The sequence below is a fragment of the Microchirus variegatus genome (assembly GCF_963457635.1).
Source record: "Microchirus variegatus genome assembly, chromosome: 4".
NCBI lineage: Eukaryota > Metazoa > Chordata > Actinopteri > Pleuronectiformes > Soleidae > Microchirus > Microchirus variegatus.
In genome coordinates this window covers 14,348,405-14,368,656 of record NC_139805.1, presented here as the reverse complement: position 1 = coordinate 14,368,656, position 20,252 = coordinate 14,348,405, and the positions used below count along the sequence as shown (strand labels likewise).

Here is a 20,252-nt window from a genome sequence, read left to right as displayed (position 1 = left end):
ACAGTAAACAGTTAATATTCGTCAAGTCTTGATGAATATGAAACACCTGACATACTTGTCACTCCACTAGGGAGACAAAAGACGCAAATGAAAACATCGGATGTGTGTGGATTAATGAGGTGACGGCAGCCTTCCTCAAATAAATACATCAATTAAACGGAGACTGCTTTCTATATGGTTTAATACACTTTGATGCTTGATAGCACGTCTTTCTTCTTCAGCGATAGTTTCATTGAAGCAGCTGGAAAAAAATAGATACGATCTACCCACTGTTCTTGATATGTCCAGTGAATACAAATACATCTCCATTTTTGTTGATAATTTTTTCTTTTTTGTTTGGTGAAAATTCTGTTTTAGTGACTATTGTCATGGAAATTACAGTTTTCAAACATGACAAGTTGTGGTTTTATCGTTCGGTTAACGGTTTGCTTTTGGCAAAACAAAAACAAACTTGAGTGCAGACAAAGGAGATCTTTTTTCCTCCTTTTTTTTTTTTCAGCTTCACCTGATTCACTGACTCCTGTAGAGCCTGTGTGTGTCTACATGTCTTGAATAAGTTGTGTGGACCAATTGTCAAGCAAACCCATCTTTGTGAGGACATTTTGACCTTGTGAGGACATGTTGGCTGGTTCATGCAACTGCAACTGCATTTAGTTGTGATGGGTAAGGTTAGGGTAAGGAGCAAGGCATGCATTATGTCCAGAGTCCACACAAAGAATGCAAAACCAGCAAGTATAATCATATAAAATCATATAAACCATACAGAGTGGGGACATTTTGGCAAAGTGAGGACAGAGGCTGTGACAGAAGCTACAGTGACCAGAAATGACAGTGAATTGTGGACAGAAAACTGTCTTCACAGTTTTTCCTCGGTACTCGGTTGAAATGTTTTGAATTGTTGGTGAAAGTTGTACTAAACTGAAAGAGCGAGCGACAACAGAGCCAGAAAGGATCTGGAGCCACAGTATCTCATTTGCTGATAAACAGGAAACAAGAAAGAGCCTCCATTACAACTGATGTAGCATTTTCTATTAATGATCGTGCACATAAATGTTTAATTATGTTACTTCACTTCAGGAAGCAGCATGCAATGTGTCATTCATGTGCCTCATTAACTGCCACAGTATGGTGTCAGAGAGCTGTTTCTCTGCACACTGCAGTGGAAGTGTCCAAATTCCACATTTTGACAAAGAACAATGACCTACATTTTGTCATCCGCCCTTTTCCACGTTGGATCGCACAGACCCTACGACGATGAACGCAAGCACGCCTTCGGTTTGGGTCTGTGTGAACTATATGTGCTGACTGCGCATGGTCCCCTGAAGCACAAAACATACCATTCACAGTGTTGTTGTTGTTTTGCTCAAAAGAGACAAAGAGGACCGTAACCATGGAAACTTACTTGAATATAAACGAGTGAGGAGGTCCAGTGGCAACAACATATGTACAATTCAGAGCTCAAACAATACACAGACATACATTTATCAGCAAACGAAACATGTTTCCACTAAACACATAACTTAAAATACTTAACTTTTTTGCAGACTAAGAAAATCACTGTACAGTACCTGCTGTGTTAGAAGTCACTGGGCGGGAAAGCCTATCACACTTTGTTTCACAGAGGAAATCGTCGATGGAAGGGCTCAGGAGTGGACGGCTTTCTTGTTGCTCACTGACCAGCTGTAAGGATGAGGAGACAAGACCATATTTCTGTGAAACCAACATCACAACCTCTGGTCCTGGCTCGTGACCTGCACTAGACAACTATCTGTCCTTCATTCAGGAAGATAAGACACATTTCAGCTTGTTTGCAGCACATAAATGATCTTATTAATACAGAAAGAATAGAATAGGATCCACCTTATTCCTATGGGCAGCTGCAGGAACACACTGTTCCTGTAATTCATCAGCATCCTGCAGTTTGTAAATCACCCAGTGTTGAAAGTGAAACACAGGCTTGGTGATGTGGAACACTAAAGCTCTCGCTTGGCTCTTTATTTGCATTAAATCAAATAAGCCTGTCTCCCACACCCTTCTTCTCAACTGACCTTACTGCTGTGTAACTACTGAAACACCTTAAGGATTGTCCACAGCTTCATTGTCTGTAGCAGTGTAGTAAAATGAATTCCTTATTCACTATTATTTCAGGACAGACACTGTTGAATTGCATTGTTCTAGTTGGATATTTCCACACAGTAAAGCAGCAACTTAACTACTGATATTTAACTCTTAATGATATGTTAACACTTACTGAGTTAAATTCAATCCCAATTGTATCCTGTTCTAATCAGAACTGGTACTAAATTGTCTTTTGGTGTTACACTGCAAAATGCAGTGTAGAAGAAGGCATAATAACACATGATGTTCCTACATGTTAAATTTCACAGTTGCTCTCGTTGATTAGTGTCCAGTTACGCTGGTTTGGCTTCAGTGGCAGGATGTGTCAGAATCTGTGCCCGTATGCAAGATATCATGTTCCATGGGAATAAGGTGCATAAGATAGGATAGAATAGGATTGAAGAATTTGTGCAGTCAGCAGTAATCACACTTAACAGGCAGGCAACAAAAAAGGACACAAATTAAAACACTCGACAATTTAAACAAGCAAAGGATGAACAGATGAAACAGAATAATGGATGTTGTCTTTGGACATGGACATCGCACTTACGTCTGATCACAACCACTGTGAAGCAAGCAAGCGTAATCTATCAATCCAAAATAAATTCAGTCAAGAATGTGTGAAATAAACCACTTAATGTGACAAATGGAAATACAGTCACACTTTGCTCTGATGACTCTGCTCTTTAGATGCTCCCTTGATCGGCCAAGAATTAGCGAAGCTAATGAAATTCCCTATACAAGAGCAAGCACAGGCAAGATATTGGACAATATTTTTACGTTTTCCGCCTCTGATCTATAAAGGTGGAGGCTGGGATGGTGGCGGCAGCAGCAGCAGCTGTGTGATGCAGCATTGGTGTAGCAAGAAATGAGTGAGACAGCAGTCTCAAATTTGAAGCATAACCAAACCCCCTGATCTGAGACTAACTCCACCCAATGCCTGATTTTGAAAAGTGCCAAGAAGTGTGCAGGTAGCTGTGAGTGAGAGGAGTGGAGAAGGAGTGGAGAGGGAGCACTGCAGGCGACGTAGCCATTTTGAGTTGAGGACTTTTCTCTTCCCTCTACTCAATCAATGTGACGCACACAATCAGCTCTCTACTCTCCACAACGTCCTCCATCCACTCTGCCCTCTACTCTCCTCGACTTTGAATGAGCCAGTTTTCATGTCACTGATGGGCGGGGGAAGTTAGTCAGAAGAGGATGATTGGAGATGAAAAAGCGTACAAGTAAAAAAAAAAAAGAAAGAAAAAAAAGCAGGGTACACCAGATCCTGGTAAATAACTAAAGCAATAGCCGGGGCTAAAGAGACAGTGGATGCACATATTTTGACACAAGCCTGAAACATTTGCGTCATGTTGTGTGGTTTACAAAAGAATAAATTAAAATGTTTTTAAAACAGCTGAAAGGTGCATTAGCGTCGCCCTTATTGCTCCGACGCTGGCACACAAAGACTTCTGGAAAATTGTCGGCCATGAAGGATACACAGCTTAACATTCCTCTCTTGTTGCAGATCAGTTTACTTTCTGTCATTCCTCCACACCCACCAGCTTGAATTCTTTCACCTGTGCTCGATTAGCCACACCTGCAGTATTCCCTAATCGGTCAGTTTGTCTGTTCAGTTACAGCCTTTTTCATGATTAGTGTCCAGTGTATGACCCCTAGACTTGTGATTTGTGTGCCTTTTGCTTATTCTGACTGCATGCCTTTGTACTAAACCTTTTTGCTGCTGTTGCTTTTAATCAGTAAACAACTATTGCTTTCTACAAACCACACCTGAGTGTTCTTCCTGCTCCAGTGCATGCAATGATACCGTAATCACCAAAAAGAGAACCAGTCAGAAAAACCCAATCAATGTCTCCTGGAAGGCAAATGCTTTACAATGATTGCTTATAACACCTTCCAATTCATGGAAAATTATATTTACCATGCCCATGATGCACCAATTTGCAGGCTTGCCAGTGCAGCTGCAGAACAGGACTTTTCTGCTTCATTATTGATAGCCTGAAGCTATTACACACCGGGTGCAGCTGGTCAGAAATCTGTCAACCACTGTTATAATTTGGAGGTTTGAGCCACAGAAACTGCTGTTGTCAGCCTGTGTAACATGTAAATAAAAAGGAAAACATTTCCATTGTTGCTCTCTAGGATGTGCTCGCAAACAGAATTTTAATGAAGGTGCTAAAAGTTTAATTACAGAGCATTGAGTGGACTGTGAAAACCTGCCATATGCTTCATATTAATGTTGTCTCCATGGCATATCTACACTGTGCAGCACACTCACACATTCAAAGTACATCCAGTTTTTCCCTGTGGCTTTGGAATGGTCTGATTTGGCAAGGACAGGACGAACTTCCCTAACATCAGTGGCTGCCAACATCCTCATCACTTTTTCCAGCAGTGTTACTGTCATAAATACTTCTTTAAAAAGTAATATCGTGCATAACTTCTGGTGATTTTTGCTGTTGTTGACATTGTTTTTCTGACTCTGTTTGGTCTTTGTGATCATTTGTGTTTACACAGCAGTAGTGCAGGGGAAGACGGGGCTAAGAAGTTTTTATGCCCTCTGAGGTCAAATTCACTTCTGGAACTTTTTGTGGGAGCTTCTCTGTGTTTTCAGTTATACTCTTACTTCACTAGCGAAAATGTTGCTTTTGGATGGGATGATGACCGGGTCTTCAAATTAATTAATCAAATTAGTCCTTTATCAGTCCCACAGGGGAAATTCTTTCTCTGCATTTAACCCATCCTCTACTAGAAGCTAGTAGAGGATGCTGGCAGCCACTTGCTCAGGGGTACCCCAGTCCTTTAATGCTTTGTCGATGAATGCATGTGTTAATGAAACATATTGTATGACAGCTGTAATAAACAACACCATTTCCCCACTGTATGACCACTCCCAGCCCACCTGCAGGACCTGCTCATCCCATCAGGGAGCTGCAATCCAGGGAATCACTTGCCAGACAAACACTTACTATCATGTTTTGATTTATATATGCACTATATATTGTTGTCTGGAATGAATTTCTATATAATTTCTGTTTATAACTGATTTTTTAGAAATTAATGTGGTCATAAAGTGTCACGATATTAAGAGTATTTTTAAGCTGTTTAAATGGGTCCAAAGAAAACGAGCTGAATATTATGAATTATTTACTTCCTTGCTGCACTACGAGAGAGGAAAAAAAAAGAAACTCATAAGTTTATGCAAACAAATAATACCCAGAGAAGGGTCATTACTTTGTTGACTGAGAGTCTGTGCTGTGCAGCAAAAATGCTGACCTGGCACAGATAATTAGAGTCTGTGCTTTTCCTGGTGTCAGAATAAAGTTTTTGTATCATGGGAAGTTGCACAGTGTGAAGTAACCTGATTTCACCCTCTGCTGCTGCCAGCTCATGCATTCTGCACCAATTCTGGACTCTAGCCACAAATCATAAAAATGGGAGTCCACCGTGGTGGACTATGTTGTTAAAGGTCAAATCTATTGAATGATTTATGTGCTTGTTCAAGAAAAACTGTAATTGAGTCTGACTGAAGGTTTCACTACTGTTAAATCAGTTACACTTGCCAGCGGGATAAGTACAATAGATGCTTCCTTTCACTATAAACACATTACCAGCAGAACTGTGTCATCTAAAGCAAGTTATGCTCCTTTAATTATGATGTATATGTATAGTCCGCTCAAACTCTATGTAGGTAGAAATCACCTCTTTTAGCTTGTGTTTATCAGGGCCAATTTCTCTAAGACAGTAAGGGAAGCTCAGATTCCACTGAACTGTCATCAAATGTGCACTGTTACATTTCAATACTTAACGTGCGCTAGAACATGATTAGAACGTGTCAATAGTTTATTAAGAATCAGCTGTTTATCATGGATGACCGATTGTCTTATGTGATGTTCATATTCCTGTTGTCTATGGCAGCGGTCCCCAACCACCGGGTCGCGGACTGGTACCGGTCCGTGGGTCGTCTGGTACCGGGCCGCACAGAAAGAATAAATAACTTGAATAAAAATAACATTATTTCCGTTTTATTTATTATCAGGGTCTGAACAATGTTTTATTTTGAAAAATTACCAGATTCCCTCCGTTACATCCGTCTATGACTCAGTCTTGACGCATCCTGAGGGAGATCGCTGACCAGAGTGTTTGAATTATGAGAGCCGCTGCAGAGATCTCTCTCAGAAACGAAGTCAGCGCTGGCCGCACATTTCAGTGACAAGGAGTGTATGGATTTTGTGAGGGAAGTCTGTAGACCAATAGCTAGTCATTGTGTGCTCGCAGTCAAGTTTGACAAACTTTTGACTGGTAATGTATATGCTATAAATAAAAACACTATTATAGCATTTCAGATTTACATAATCCTCTTTCCTTGTTCAGAATTCATGTAAGAGTTTATGTAAAAATACCTGACCCTGAAATGAACTTCCCCTGTTTCACTGCGTTACTGAAGAAATCCTTTCCTCAAACTAAATAATATACTTTTACTATCATTGTTTTGGCCAAACATGCAAACAACTGAAAATGATTGGTATGCACCCAAATATGCAAACACAGTGCACTGACAGTTGAAGTGATTAATAACTAGGTAGGGCTGAAATTCTATTTCTATTAACTGATTATTTGCACTGATGGATAATTCACCTACAATTTTATTTCAGATTATCTGAAATGATCAAATGCTTGCGTTGTAACTTGCTAAACTAAGATGGTGAACATTTTAGTCTGGTAAATTCTCTAATCTTAACATCGTGATGTTAGGGTCTAGCAATAGTTCTGTATGTGTCAGTGACCTCACAGGAGTGTGGCTGTTATAAAATAAATAAAACTGTAACTGTTGTAGGTCATGTCTAACAATAAGAACACAGTCAGTCGGATTTGTATGTTGAGTTTCTTTAAAGCTCACATTTCAGTTAGTTTTGATCGCTTACGCCTTCACATTGATTCATGACTGTGAAGATCATGGTCGTGTCTGCACATACAGTTCGCCTGGACACTGTGCTATCTGCAGCGAACCATAAGCGATTGTAGATTTTCTTCTAAGCACTTCCTGTGATTGCCGTGGGGGCCAATTTTAAATAATGGGTTTGAAAAAAGGAGACCTCGGCATTTTCCTCTTCCAATCATCCAGAAAATGGGGACAGTAGATCTACCTCATTCATCTGGGAAATGCGTCAGGCTTTTCGGTGGTAAGTGGCATACAAATGCCAATTATAGGTTCACTCTTAACCCAAGAGAAAAGCTTTCTGTTTGCCCATTAATCTCACTACAATGAGGTTGCCATTTCCCCTTGCTGTCTGCTTTCTGTTCTTTGTACACCTCAAGTTATACCTTTTTCGTTCTCTTCAGTGAAAAACACTTTGACAATTTGTTTACAAGTACTTTAACAAGTAATCTAAAATTACGTAATGGAAAACTTGAGTTAATTGTGCCACTTGGGCTTGATTCCAAGAGGTCTCTTAGAAGATGCTGTCAAGGGAACAGCATTCAAGTTAATCTCGTCAGCACCTTGAGGGCAGTGGAGGACAGGAGGAGGTAAAAACAGTTGACAGAGGGAAACATGGGTTCAAAATATCAAAGAAGTATAAGCTGTTGTTAGATACATCCTGGAGCGTATGTTAGGGATTGTCTGAAGGAATAATTACAGCCAAGGTTTGTGAAGTTTGCATGTTGTGATCAAGAATTAAATCGCATGCAAGCTTCTGCATTTGTATATTTTATAATTAGGAACATAATGATTTATTATCACTAATCCTCAAAGCTTCTGTTATACATTTTACAGGAGTAAGAGTTGTTAATGCTGGTGGCAATGAGCTGTTCCATGTTTGTATTCCCACGGGCCTGCACACTGGAGTTCACTGGGTATTGTATGAGTCATCATAAAGGGCTTAACATTTAGTCTTATGCTGCTAACTTTAAGATTAAATAGTCATTTAATTGTGCGGTGCAAGATTAGTTTTATTCTGTGTTATCTTACAATGAACATGAAAAATCATCATGATTATAGTATTCTGTTTCTCTGTGTTGACCTGTCTGTAGCACATGGTCCAAAGCCTTTTTACTCTAAAGACATTCGTCTTTTAAAGCAGGTCACAATTATTTACCTCTAAAAAGGTATGATGAAATTCTAGAACAATATATTCTTCGGTACGTTTAAACCATTGCCAAATGAGTTCACACAAAATATATTAAGCCTGTCACCTCCACATGACTCCCTCTGTGTTTAGATATCACGTTGGCGGCAACATTCCTATACTGCAAACAGTAGCTGATGCACATTATATAATGACTGATGGAGGCATGGCAAGAAGCACAACAGCTACATGGCGCTAGTAAAGCGAGCAAACCCGTCCTCCATCTGAAACATAACTATGGATAATTTTGGCAAACCCCTGAATGCGACCCATAGGTATGTTTTTAGTACCGGTGTTTCTCAACTACACACAAGTGTTAGTGAAGTTAGGTTTTTTCTTAAGGAGGTATATGTTTTCGCAGGAGTTTGTTTGTCTGTTTGTTAGTTAGCAACATAACTCGAAAAGTCACAGATTTGGTTGAAATTTTCAGGAAATGTCCGCAATGAAACCAGGAACAAGTGATTAAATGTTGGCCGTGATCCGTAGACGCTATCACTGGTTATAACAGGGTGTATTTTGTAGGCACTGAGCTGTCTTGGCGGAGGTCTGCGCTCTCCGAGTGCTTTTCTAGTTCTTTTATTGTGACGAAATTATTGTGTCACCCAGTACAATGTGACTAGTTTTTTCTTCTTTGATGACAAATTAGGTCTTTGGCTGAGAGGAATGAGACATGTAAGGCTTCAGCTATACAGCTAATACTGTTGGTTTTTCATGGATTTTCTTTTTCCTTTTTTTGCAGCAAGAAAGATATAGAATATCACAAGACATATCCTTTGAGCAGGAAATCAGTGTCACATGAAGTAATATCATCCCCAAGTTCCCTTTGGTTTTATGTTTCATTATGTGCAGCTCTTTTACTCTAGCATTCAGTTTATCTGTGGTTGTCAAGTGAGGGCCATATTCAGTGACAGTGAATTAACGCTGCATCCTTTCCCCCACCATTTTTCACTGGTTTCCATGTTTTCCTGATCTTTTCAGGGAGTTTGTAAAGTTGACTCTGTAAAGCCCATTGAGACATATTGCACTTTACAAATAGACCTGACTGGACTTGACATATGGCGTGAGGAGCCACAGTCTGTCACTTAGCCTCTGTCACTGACTAAGTGACATCAAACTGGGACGTGGTGCCTCTCGAACTGCAGCCACCTCAGCCACCAGAGATGGCTCCAGTCAACACTAATATCTGGTCATGTGAAAACCATATTTAGTGGTTGCTTTGACACTGCGGTTATTTCAGTTTTGTATTCACTGTCCCTGAAAGTCATTGATGTGAGTTATGACCTTGTCGTCATATAACTCTACAAATTAAGATGGAATTCATGAGAGAGAAAGTGCTTTTTTTCTCCTGATGATTGCTGTACTCTGTTCAGACATGAAATATTTAATACTTAAAAAACACCCTGGACAGGTCACCAGTTCAACACAGGGTCACCATACAGAGACAAACAACCTTTCACTCTCATTTTCACACCGACAGTCAATTTAGAGCAGGGGTCTCAAACTCAATTTGCCTGGGGGCCCCACAAGTTAGAGTCTGGGTGAGGCTGGGCCGCATACACTTGCGCCATTCTTCCTTATCATCACTGCGGGCTGCACTTACATTAAACTTTGATATCAAGTGGGGGGCCACAAAATATCGTCCCGTGGGCCACGTGTCTGAGACTACTGTTTTAGAGTGTCCAATTGATCTCTGCATGTTTTTGGACTGTGGGAGGAAACCGGAGAACACAGAGAAAACACACACGCCACCCTTAGTCAGTGGCCTTCTTGCTGTGAGGCAACATTGCTAGCCACTTCTCTGCCATGTGGCCCAAACCAATTTCACAAAATGTAAAACAGGGCCGGAGGCTTCATTTTAGAGATATAATGTTGTCAAATATGTTGTTCTGCTGTATCTCAGTAGGACATATCTATATGACACACACTGAATTTAGTGCCACACATCATAGCATCCATTTTAATCCATTTTAAAGATAAATGGTCAGATATTTTTTATTTGATAAATCATTTTAATTGTAATATAATGTTAAACATGTCTGGTACATTCTGTGCTAGATGGAGATATCAGTGCATGAGCAGGTCTCTGTGTGTATTTTAAACAAAATGAGACTCATTATTTTGAGTCCCATGAGCTAGAGAATGTTCAATCTCAGTGAAATCCCACATGGTTCAAACACAGCAGTGACATAAAAAAATGTGGCAGAAGAAGTGCTACTGGTGTCCCTCTAACCATTGGTGGTCATGGTGTGGAAAAATGTGAAGAAAGTTTATATTATTTTTCACAGCAGTAAAAATTAATTGTCAGAGAAGTAACAGTGACATTTGTGTCAGTTTGTTTTTGTCAGTGGTGTCTGTTCACCTCCGAGTATATACATTTAGAAGGGGATTTGTTTTATTAATAGATAATTATTGATTTTTGTATTATATTGAAATATAAAAACTTATCAAATCCACTTTAGTAGTAAATTTACCTCAGTTGTGTGACAACTTATTAAAGCAGACAAACTTGTATAAAGCATGCTACAGGATATTCAAACACAGACAGATATAAGAAGACACACACACACGCACAAACGGAGAGAGAGAGTATAAAAAAGAAAAAGCAATCAATGACAGAGCAAGAAAACTGCTCTAACATCAGCAAAAGAAAAGAAAAAAGCGAGCACAGTCATTTGCTGCAGTATTTCATAGACTGAGATCTTAGCTCGGTGTCATGCTTTGTGGTATGACATTTTTAGAAATGTAGTAATTCACTCTTTGTGCTGACGATTAGCTGCTTATGAGGTGTAAAAGCTTTTCAAGTTGTTGTTTTTTGCTTTTTTTCTGACATGATTAGGAATTCATGTTAACCTCTGCTTAATTAACCCTCATACAGTTCTACACTTACAAGATATGGTGAGTACAAGTGGGCTACAAATCGTTCAAAGACTAATTAAAAAAAGATAATTGATAACTGCAGCAATTTGAGGCTGTGTCTTGATCACCAGAGCATTATTCACTGTTGTTGTAAATGGAGTGACGCTGTAGAAGGGTTTTATACCCCATAGAGCAGCTGGAAATTAAATAACTGTTGCGTCACTGTTGGATACAGCAGTCATAAAGCTTAAGTAAGACAGTGGAGGTCAGTCATGGGACACTGAAAGCTTTGCTATTGTTTCAGTATGATCAGCAAAGGAGGACGTTCCACTTGGAGGCAGGGAGGGAGGGTGGGGAGGTTTCTGAAATGGTTCTGCCCACCTTGGTAGTCACAGTGAGGAGGGGCTTCCCTTCTGATGACGCCTTACTTGGTATCTCCTTCAGGACCATGGCAACAGTCTTATCTGCAGCCCTAGAGTCTTTCCCCTACAACAGTGAAATCAACAATGACTTGTGTCAGGACAGTTGGTCAACTCAGTGTTTTTTTTTTTTGTCCAGGGCATCTTATAGAACAGACTTTATCTTATGACGATGGACATACTAAAGTGTGTGGTGCTGTCCCACGACAAAACATCAACTTGAGACATTTTCACAAGACTATGGTGATGAGACGAGGGTCACTGCACAATGTAGACAGTTAATTGTAAACAATGATGAGCATGGTTGGCCACGGCAGTAGGACAGGACTATGTCACAGAGCACACTATGCAGACCGTATAATTTACTGTTTCACTTCCTACACTAGCTTACATTTAACATCAACAAGTGCAGAAGGAGATAGGGGAGGGGGTAGGGTAAGTTCTAGGACAGAAGATGCTCTAGGACTATTCGTCACTTGTATTTATGTAGCAACATCATGAGAGAATAAAGGAGAACAATCTATCTAAAATCTGCTGAGCCCAGATCTTTCTTCACTTGTTATCACTGAGGACAGGAGCTTTTTAGGAGGGTCTACTGCAATTTTTCAAACAAAACATAATAATATAATTTCTTGATTAGTTGATTAGTTTCAGTTTTCCCTCCACTGTCATTCTCTGCCCCGCCCTGATACCACCTGTGTCTTTAGCTGGGGACACACAACAACATTTTTTACCCACAATTCACTGCTGGGCAGAGTCTGCACCAGTCAGCACTGGTTGGGGACAGTCGACATGGCTGGTGTTGTTAGTGTTAGTGTGTGAGGGGTAAAGACTCAAATCAGCAAGACAGTCAAACATGTTTTAATTTTTTGAGAATCCAGCTAAACTCTGTTCTGTAAATGAGGGGACGTTGAACATGTTGGAATACTGTGGTCTAGACGTGTGAAAATCACCACGGATTCAGGGTCAGATATGTTTTTGAACTATATTACTCTATCTCCGTGGATTTAAACTGCAGCAAACTCCGATGGCTTAAATCCAGCACTAGTGCAGAAACATTTCCTCCAAACATGACAGTGTAGACAAACTGAGTCACACGATGCCCGGAGCTCTCGTCTCTGTGCTCCCCCTCTCTCGGTTGGTTCATCTGTTGTGTTATGCTTGGATCTGTTTTGGTTCCCTTATCCCTATGTTCATGTTCCTGTTCCAAGTGTTTAAGGTATTTGTTTTTTTGTTGTTCCTGTTTTTGTCTTAATCCTCTCCTCCTGCCTTTGGCCTGTTTTTGCCTCCTTTATTTTGTTTTATTTTGATTAAATTTCTGCAAAACTTTTGTAAACTATGTTTGCGCCCTGCATCCACCAACCACAGACCCTCAGAGCTAACACAATAAGTGGCACAGCCACATTGCGTAGCAGTAAAGTTTGTTTATATAACAGGTCAAATCAATGTGACCAGCCTATCTTGTCATTCATTTCACCTCAACTTTATGACAAATGCTGGACTGCAGAATCCACTGCCTTTCACTCACAGATTCACTCACTTCACAGTTTACCCACGGCCACAAGACTGTACATAACACACTCTATTAATCATCTGAAGATGAATGGATGTAACAGAATGACCACTGTCACAGGAGACCACATATTTCATCTCAGCCATGGTCCTTCTGTAATTAAAATTTGCTGAGCAGGGGGAGCGATAGAGAGAGAGAAGACTGTTCTTTGTCACATCCATTTTGTGTGAAGCCTCAAGTTTAGACAGGACATTCAGACCAACCTGGAAACCCTTTTGGCTGCATTTCTTAAGCTTTTTCCACTTGCCAGAAAAATGCATGTGCCCAGAGTTCCCTTGAAAAGCCTAATGTTTTCTAATAAACTCCCCAAAGCCACCTGAGCTCACTCCGTGTGGCTTCGACTTGCTCTGTATAAATGAACAACATGTTTTGCTAAAACGCTGCCAGAAGCAAAGTGGCTTCACGCGGCCAAGGATGAATCAGAAAAGCTCAGCATAAACATTTGTTCGTTTTTTGTTTTTTTTTCTTCTTGAATGGCAGATGAAGCCAGTTGAGCAGTGCTGAATGTTCTTTCTATGCCGCATATGCAGGTATTGTGGGAGATAACAGTGCCAAAGATATTTTCCACCAGGCACACAGTCAGTTTGTGCTGGCTCACAGTCTGTGCCAGGCTGCTCGCTTGTTTTGGGTCAATTTTTTTCCCCCAAACTGGCTCGTAATTTTCTATTATTTTTTATAAATGTGTCGGCAGCGCTTGGCAGAGTGGGCAGCTGCTGAGAAGTTTGATTACGTATTACAACTTTTTTTTTTCCTGGCAAACACAGCACAATATCTAAGAATTGGCAACCTCTGATTTAAATGTCTCAAATTGTTAACTCCACTAACAGAGCAGCATCACATGTGTGACAAGATATTAATTATTCACAACAGATGAGATTTACAGTGGCCTGTTCCAAATGGTATCTTGAAATCATAGTTGTTGGTGGTGGCAGAGGACTTAAATGTTAATTATATCTCCAGGCTCAGACATTTTAATTTCATCATCCCAGCTTCCAAATTAAGGCTTTTTCTGGAAAGTTAATCTAAGAGGTGAGTTTTACAGGCACTGATGTAAATCTGGAGAGGGTTTGTTGAGAAGATGAGTAAAGGTTATGCAATGTTGCTTCAGCCTGAACGTGTGTGTGTGTGTGTGTGTGTGTGAAAGAAACACTGAGAATGCTTTATTCTGACTCAATAGAGTCTCACTGAAGACTGTTTGTCTTTCTTCTAAATTGCTGCCTCCAGAGTCACTGCCTACAGTCAGCTATTTATAATGAGGAATCCGTCATCTAAGAAACCAATAATTGTCTGCTTCGTCAATTTAAGAACTTCTAAAAATATAGCTAAAAATATGTTTTTAAAAATAAGAAAGTGTCTTTCTGACCAGGTGATATTTTTGGCCCTCTACAGACTTGGGCACAAAACATCACCTGGTTTAAAATTCTGACTCGTTTGAGGAGAAACAACTAGTGTCAAAAATCAATATTTGCTTAAAGGTGCCATATGTAAGAATGTGGCCAAAAACGGTCAAAATACAGAGGTCTTTTAGGTTTTGTTTTCTGACGTAACTGGCAACCCGTGGTTGCTCGGCAGCTGAGACTGCCGAGCAACCAGCTGAGACTCTACTGACTGCAAAGATTGGTAGACGGCGATAGGTGGCGCCACATGCCACAACATGATTTCAAAACATAAACATGATTTGCAGTCTGCAAAATATGTTTTTTAATGCAATAATATATGAACATTATTCCTGAGTCTCTGTGACATATTAGGAGGACTTTATGGCCAGTTGCTTTAGATTTATTACATAATGCACCTTTAACTGACACTTTATTGTATTATTGAAATCTACACAATTTACCATTTTGTCGTGAAAAACTTTTTTTGGGGGGCCATATAAACCAGCTTTGTGTTTACTCAATGTTTCCTTTGTGGGATTTTAAGAGAGGACATTAGAGGACATTCACACACCACATCATCAGAAAACTAAGTTAATATAAAATGTATCATGGGAAACCACTGTGAGGCCATTATTTATATATTTTATCTAGTGTAATGGAAATATTTTATCTTGCATTATGTTCTTACTGTTTCTATGCTGTCTATGCTTTTTGCCTAGGTATATAATTATATATGTGACATTGCTATGAGACCTTACCTGCGAACCTCAGAGACCTTCACTTATTGTTCCACTGACCGTTTCACACCTACTGCGATGTTTCAACGACCCAGACCTAACATAACCCAGAAAACAGAAGCTTGCTGCTTTTTCCTAGAATAAGTGTTGTCACATACACAAACAGTATAAAGACCATGAGTACTTCCTGCCTACCTTTGTCACATCTTCACAGCCTGCAGACTGTCTGACAAGCTGACACATCACTTATAAAATACAACACACTACTACCAAACAGGAAAATAAAAATGGCTTTTTATGTCAAATGGTGTTCTCTGTCTTTGTCAAAGGCTTTTGTGTACAGAAATTGTACTGTGGAAATTCTGTTTTACTTCATTCAAACTTTCACCAGAATCTTGTTTGACACCAGAGAACAAAATGACCGACAGTGTGGGGGCCAGCCATGTCCTGGCAGTATTTAATCTCCAAGAGGCTTCCTGGTGTAGATGCAATGACACATGAAATCCACTATAGATTATTTCATTACTGTCCCATGGATGCTACAGAGGAAAATGTGAAAGTAGTGCTGCATTACGAATGTAATTTTACTTATCATTAGTCTGGGCAATAATGCATGCCTTTGTTGTTTGAGATGGATCATCTGTACAGATGTAATTACCTGTTCAGTTTAAATACACTATAACTATAACCCCATTATCCCTGACCTTGACCATTACCAGTTAATGCCTACGCTGACAATTCAAATCTTATCTTATAAATCACAGAAATTTGGTTCTGCCTCATTAGGACCAGGTTTTGATCCCCATAAGAACTATTGGTCCTGACAAGGTCAGTGTTTATGCCAGAAAAGTTCCTACAGAGGTAACCCATCTAAATGTACTCTCTCACACACACACACACTGAGGCTGAGTGTTATAGGATCATTAGCACTACAGATATCAAAGCATATAAGCTGTAATACTCTGGATAAGCTAAGCTAACACCTATAAATGTTGCCGTAGGTCTTAAATTTTATGGCTGCCATTTCAGCTGAGACGGCTTACTTTCTGACACTGTTTTCATGCTCTTTATGGGGGTTGCTTCTTATAATGAATGGGTAATGTTGGCAGCTATTCATAAACTGCAACCTGATGTTGTCTTAAAGTAATTTATAGAATCCGCCGTGTTTACGGCTTCTCATAAATCTCTGTCTCGATTGCAGCAGCCCGCACTGTCTTTGCAGCAGTGCTATGTCAAAGACAAGAGATTTTTTTTGATGATTGCCAACATAAATCATCTTCTGATTTAAAAAAAAATCTGTAGCTGAGTGAAATTTATGCTCTAGTACAAATAACGACACCCCGCCCACACCATGGCGTGTCTCCAGGGGATACATTTATAACCCTCTCATGTCCTCAAAGTGGCTGATAAAGACTTGAAAAATGTGACATTAAGTCATTGCCAGCCTAATAAACATGTCGTAGCACTAGACATGATCTAACTCCTGAAGCCCAAAAACTGTAAAAAGGCAAATTCAGATTCAGGTCACTGCACAATTGTACTTATTCTAGTCTAAGTCCACATAATTACAACCATGACATGCCTTTGTTTCTCCACAACAAAAGTGCAGGCCACTGATCTAATCATAGTGTGTTAAATAAAATTATGTCTTGTGTGCGTGTCATATTTATCACATTTGTACAGATAATCAAAGTGTGAAATTATTTTAATAAGGATTTCTTTTAGAAACAATCAAGCAAAGTGTTTCATATTGATGATACATTGCGTCATTGTTGCCGTTAAAGTTAAAGGAATAGTCGGGCATTTCTAATTGCTTTCTCACTGAGATGAGGGAATAGACGCTCTGTCTCATGCCTGTATGATAAACACATGGAGCCAAGTGATGTGACACTATTTTTGAAGCTGTGGAAATAATATATTTAATAGCTGATTTTCTCAAAGGGTGCTGTGTATGGCTGCCACGTTGAATCACATTCTATATAAAGCCAAATATGAGAACATCACTCTAATTTATTTCGCTAGACGCCTCATAATCACTTCAGCTTTAAAGTGTTAGCGTGAATCAGCTTATTCTATTTGTACTGATTTCCCCTCACAGACTGCTGTGCTTAGCTGGTAATCTGTGTAAAAGTATTTGCCAGTCAGGACTGTCTGCCAGAGTACTGTGACAGACAGGTCTGTAAGCATTTAAGCCTCTGTGATACTTTAAATCCCTCACTCAACAAAAGAGGCTTCAGTGGCCATATTTTTGCATCTGTAGCATTTAACTACTACAGATTTCAGGCTTCAACCCAAGCCAAATACTTTCTGAGTTTGATTACTCAGGTCAAGTTGGCCTCATATCACCACATGACTATCAGCTTTTGGGGCAGTTAAAGTTCAGGCTTGGTATTAACATCTTTCCAGTGTGATCCAATTACAAGTGGATGCTAAGCCCAGGTCTAATTCATCCTGGATGCATCAGATGTGGTTTTGAGAACACATGTGGCCACATTCTTTTGCATGTGTGAAAACTACGTTTGCCGACTTCCCAGTAAGAAAATAGGGAATGTGGAATGTACGTTCTAGATTTAAATATGGTTGCTTAGTTACTATAAAATGTTTACATTTTTATCCACTGTATCCAGAGGACTTTCTGTATTTTACCTGCTTATAGCTATTACCATCATAAGTGTGACACAATGCATGAGATGAATGATCTTGCTGAGATATATGCATCGGAATGGTTGTTCCCTTTAAATCTGTAATTTGGATCAGATCCAGATGAAACCTAGCATACTGAAGATTGTTACGGTTTTATAGTTGTATTGTTTTTATTTTGTCTCCTGTTTTATGTGCCATGTTTTATTTATTGTACTGTTAAGCAGTTTGTACCAGCTATAGCTGCCTAAAGCGCTCTATAAATAGAGTTGAGTTGAGTTGAGATTCTGCATACACATACCAAATGTGTTGAAATCCAATGAGTTTGGACAGAGATATGATTTCTTATAATTTTACCCATTAGAAGAGATGGGGATTTCCTTAATTTTGAAAATGATTTCACAAAAGAATGCATCTGTTCACACTGAACTGGATTGTGTCTTTGCATCCAGGAGACCAATAAACACACACAAGGATGCCTGTATTTTGGAGGCAAATCGTTTAGGAGCTCCTTCATCCTTTTCTATAGAAAATTCACATTCATAGCCAGAAATGTGCATCCCATTAAAAAAAAATCACCCGTTCTACAGACCACAACACGACTCATACTAAACCTTCCAACTCAGATGGGGGTAATGTTTATGTAATCCCTATGGAGGCTATAGGCTCATGTTGAAACATGACCATGAAACACAGGCTGCTGCTCATAAAACATTAATAGAGGATCACAGAGCATGTAAAAAAGCATGTCAATCTCAACTTAGGATGTACAAGGAAGGACCGGAGTCTGGGGACCAGTGGCATCCTACACCTCAGGATGTATGTTTGGCACATTAATATGTATGCACACTGGACAGTGCTGTCACTGAAAATACTGGCGGTTGAAGTGAATCAGGAAGTGTGGACTTTGGTGTAAGAAGTGGTCCGCAATATTGATTATAGACAGCTTGGTGTTCAGGTAACCTCTCAAAATGCTTATGACAGATGAACATTACAAAAACACAAGGATTCTGCTGAGCATTCACATGTGCATGGCTAATCACTGCGAGTAGTGGATAATGCATTCCCATTTGTTATTATAACTGCATGTATTAACATTGATGCATAAATCAAGCTACTAACAGGAGAATGTATACTTTACACAGAGATCTGCGGTCTGACTGTATGTACAATACATGTGAGGATGTATGGAGAAGATAATAGGATTTAAAATAAATTAAACTGTCATGTATGTCTCTTTAAATGAGCAAACCATTGGTAATATGGCATTTAATGGTGCGCTGCTCTTATATAATGCAACACTTCCATCAGCATCATGTTATTCACATTTACAAGCCCTTATTCACTCGCTTGCACACTCTCAGGACCCACTGTGCTGTGTTTACTGTCTCACTGCCCTTCTTCCCTCTCCTTCAACCTGAATCTGTATATTTTCTCTGGAGACAGCTTCACTATCAGGTACTACAGAACCAAGTAATATGGTTTGTTCTCTTTTTAGCAAGAGATGACTCATTTCTTCCCTTGTAGTCTCCTCGTGTCTGCTGAGTCTGACAGAGGAAGAAGATAAAGCTTTAAAGGGATACACAGCATCTGAGGATGTTTTTTTTATGGTCACGTCAGTCAACGAACAGGCATCTAGTCCTGTGGTGAACTGTCAAATAATTAAAGCTAGATTTAAAATATTGTGCCGCCTTGTCATTAGCTCTTTATCAGGGAGTCATGTCATAATCAGCTTCCAAATAGTCCAAAACAAATGTGAGTCATCTGCTAAACTACATCCTGATACAACAATAAAAGATTATGACTGTCATAAGGGAAATGTAAGATTCTGATTAACCCGAGTCCCTGACAAATTCCCCGTCTTTGTTGATGTAACTGAAGCAGCTGTTGAGACATGAGATTTATTGAATGAAGATTTCAGTCTCGACAGATGTGACAACAGCTATTGTTAGAGTGGTGATGGGAAATGTGGTTGAATAGAAGTGTTTAGCGTTGTGGCCCAAAAACAGCAAGAAAGTTGTTGGTTCGTATCCCGGTCTAAGCCTGTCTGTGTGGAGTTATGTTCTCTCTCTGTGTGTGTATGGATTTACTGTATATGTGTGTGTGGTATGTGGTCTACCAACAGCACACATAATCACAGCTGCAAGATCTCCTCACAAGATTTCAGAGCCACATATTTGGTTAAGAACTGAACGTTTTGGTAAATAGAAATTGTGGAAACAACGGCACAAATACCTAATAAATTTCAACACATCACTGTGTATCGGGTAATACATTTACAAATGCCAGTCCTCTGAAGATCTCTAGGACAAAGCCAAAGCCCAAATGCATAATGTAATCTGGAATAGGGGAGGACAAGTCACAGGCAGAACTCAAGGGCTGAAATTTCTCAATCACAA

General features: G+C 39.6%; 1 protein-coding gene across 1 annotated transcript in view; it reads right to left on the bottom strand.

Annotated features, from left to right (window-relative positions):
* The window catches only part of pex5la (peroxisomal biogenesis factor 5-like a), a gene marked incomplete at both ends in the record, with an annotated part of 70,279 nt that overhangs the window by 26,618 nt on the left and 23,409 nt on the right, over nucleotides 1-20,252 (bottom strand). The window contains 2 exons of the mRNA XM_083888444.1: nucleotides 1,569-1,680; nucleotides 11,487-11,591. Coding sequence (XP_083744570.1) covers nucleotides 1,569-1,680; nucleotides 11,487-11,591 — 217 coding nt within the window. The remainder of the gene's footprint in view (nucleotides 1-1,568; nucleotides 1,681-11,486; nucleotides 11,592-20,252) is intronic.